This window comes from Mus pahari, chromosome 14, assembly GCF_900095145.1.
Source record: "Mus pahari chromosome 14, PAHARI_EIJ_v1.1, whole genome shotgun sequence".
Taxonomy (NCBI): Eukaryota; Metazoa; Chordata; class Mammalia; order Rodentia; family Muridae; genus Mus; species Mus pahari.
Window position 1 is genome coordinate 28,554,979 of NC_034603.1, and position 2,250 is coordinate 28,557,228.

General features: G+C 50.0%; 1 protein-coding gene across 1 annotated transcript in view; it reads left to right on the forward strand.

Annotated features, from left to right (window-relative positions):
• The window catches only part of Myo15a (myosin XVA), a 55,576-nt gene that overhangs the window by 38,169 nt on the left and 15,157 nt on the right, over window positions 1–2,250 (forward strand). Inside the window, exon 56 of the mRNA XM_021212122.1 lies at window positions 1,130–1,260. Coding sequence (XP_021067781.1) covers window positions 1,130–1,260 — 131 coding nt within the window. The remainder of the gene's footprint in view (window positions 1–1,129; window positions 1,261–2,250) is intronic.

Here is a 2,250-nt window from a genome sequence, read left to right on the forward strand (position 1 = left end):
CCCTTCCCTTCCCTTCCCTTCCCTTCCCTTCCCTTCTCTTCTTTCTCTCTCTTTCTTTTTTTCTTTCTCTCTCTCTTCCTATTTTCTTTCTCTCTTCCTCTTTCCTTCCTTGTATCTTTCTCCTTCCTTCCTTTCTTGTTTCTTTCTTCTTCCTTTTCACAGTATCTCACACTGAACCGAGTACTCACTATTTTCGCCAGTAGCTCCAGGGATCTACCTGTGTCCATCCCCCAGATAGTGAACGGGGTTAAGATTCCTGGAGTAGGGGTTCCCCTGGGAGATGGGTGCACAGGAGGGATTTCATTTCCTCATGGCTCTGAGGTGAGGTGCAGGCACATGCTGCCGTGCCCAGCTTTACCTCAGGACTGAGGATCCAAACTCGGGTTCTCGTGCTTGCAGAGCAAGCCCTTTACCCACCTTGTCCTCTTCCCCGCCTGAAAAATGATCCTTATGGGGAGAGCAAGATGGCTCAGTGAATCATCTTTCACAGCTCCTTTGCAGGCCTGACAACTCAAGTTCAATCCCCAGAACCCACGTAAAAATGGGAAGAGAGAGCCGACTTCACTGACTTGTCCTGTGACCTCTACCTACTCTCCATGGCATACTCATACCTGTACATGCAAATCTCACACACACACACACACACACACACACACACACACACACACACACATTTTTAAAAAGAGGGAAAAGTGATTTTTTTTTAGAAATGTATTTACTTTTATTTTATGTGCATTGGTGTTTTGTCTGTATGTCTGTCTATGTGTAAGTATCAGATCTTGGAGTTACAGGCAGTTATGAGCTGCCATGTGGGTACTGGGATTTGAACCCCGGTCCTCTGGAAGTGCAGTCAGTGCCCTTAACTGCTGAGCCATCTCTCCAGCCTCCTGCAAAAGATTCTTAAACACATTGAATAAATATTTTTCAATATTTTCAATGCTCTTCAAAAGGAAAAGAAGCCCCCAAATCTAGCTACATTGGCTTCTGCTGGCCCCGTGCTCGTTCATTCACGAGCCAGCCACTGTGTCTCGGGATGCAATAACTAGAGTTGATTGAATGCTGACTGACCAGTCTTGGATCCTGTGTCCACCTCTATGCCACCTGTGATGTGACTTCTGTGTGCTTCCAGGGACAGCTGTCAGCGAGGCTGGAGGCTGCTGTACATCATGGCTGCCTACTATAGTTGCTCTGAGGTCTTCTATCCATACCTCATTCGCTTCCTCCAACACGTGAGCTGGACTCCAGGCCTGCCCTTCCAAGGTGAGAGGCTCTGAGTGGGGACTCTCACACAGGGGCAGGGCATGCAGCCATGGGCTGGGAAAGCCAGAAAGCCTGGCCATTGGCTGGTGCTGAGGCAGGTATCTGATATATACCTGACTGTACAAACATTCATGGAGATCTCTAGGGGATTTGTGGGGTGACTCCTCTGACTTCATGTGGGTGTGGCCAGAGAAGGCTTCCTGGAGTGGGAATTGCCCAGGAGGCAGTGTTTGCACAGAAAGAATTTCCAGATGGACTTTGCAGGAGTCAAGGCCCAGAAGTGGAAATGCGTGGCACAAAGGAGAAATGAAGGAGGTAGGGCAAGAACCCAGAACCCCCGAAGTAGGGCCCTGCTCCTACTCATGCAGTCTTCAGTGTCCTGCAGTTGGTGACAACGTCTCAGCTTTACCTTTGCAGGATGGACAAAGGGGCTGCTTCCAGCTCTGTTTCCATAGCAACTCTAAGACAGAGCGAGACCTGGTGATTCACATGTGTAACCCCAGCACTCAGGACACTGAGGCAGGAAAATGAGGAGTTCCAGGCCAGCATGGGATACATAGTGTCGTTTCTCTTGTTTCCATAAGACACCATGACCAAAAGCAACTCTGGGGAGAAAAGTGTCTGTTTCATCTTATAGTTTCCAGTCCAGCATGAACTGAACTTGAGGTGGGAACCTGGAGGCAGAAGCTGAAGCAGTGTGTTGGAGAAGCACTGTTTAATGCTTAGTTACCCTTGGGTTCCCTTTCAGCTGCCTTTCTTTTTACTTTTCTTTTAAGGCAGGGTTTCTCCATGTAGTCCTGGTTGTCCTGGAACTCACTCTGTAGACCAAGCTGGCCCTGAACTCAGAGATCTGCCTGCCGCTACCTCTGCCCCTGCCCCTCTGCCTCTCTGCCCCTCTACCCCTCTGCCTCTCTGCCCCTCTACCCCTCTGCCCCTCTGCCCCTCTGCCCCTCTGCCCCTCTGCCCCTCTGCCTCTCTGCCTCTCTGCCT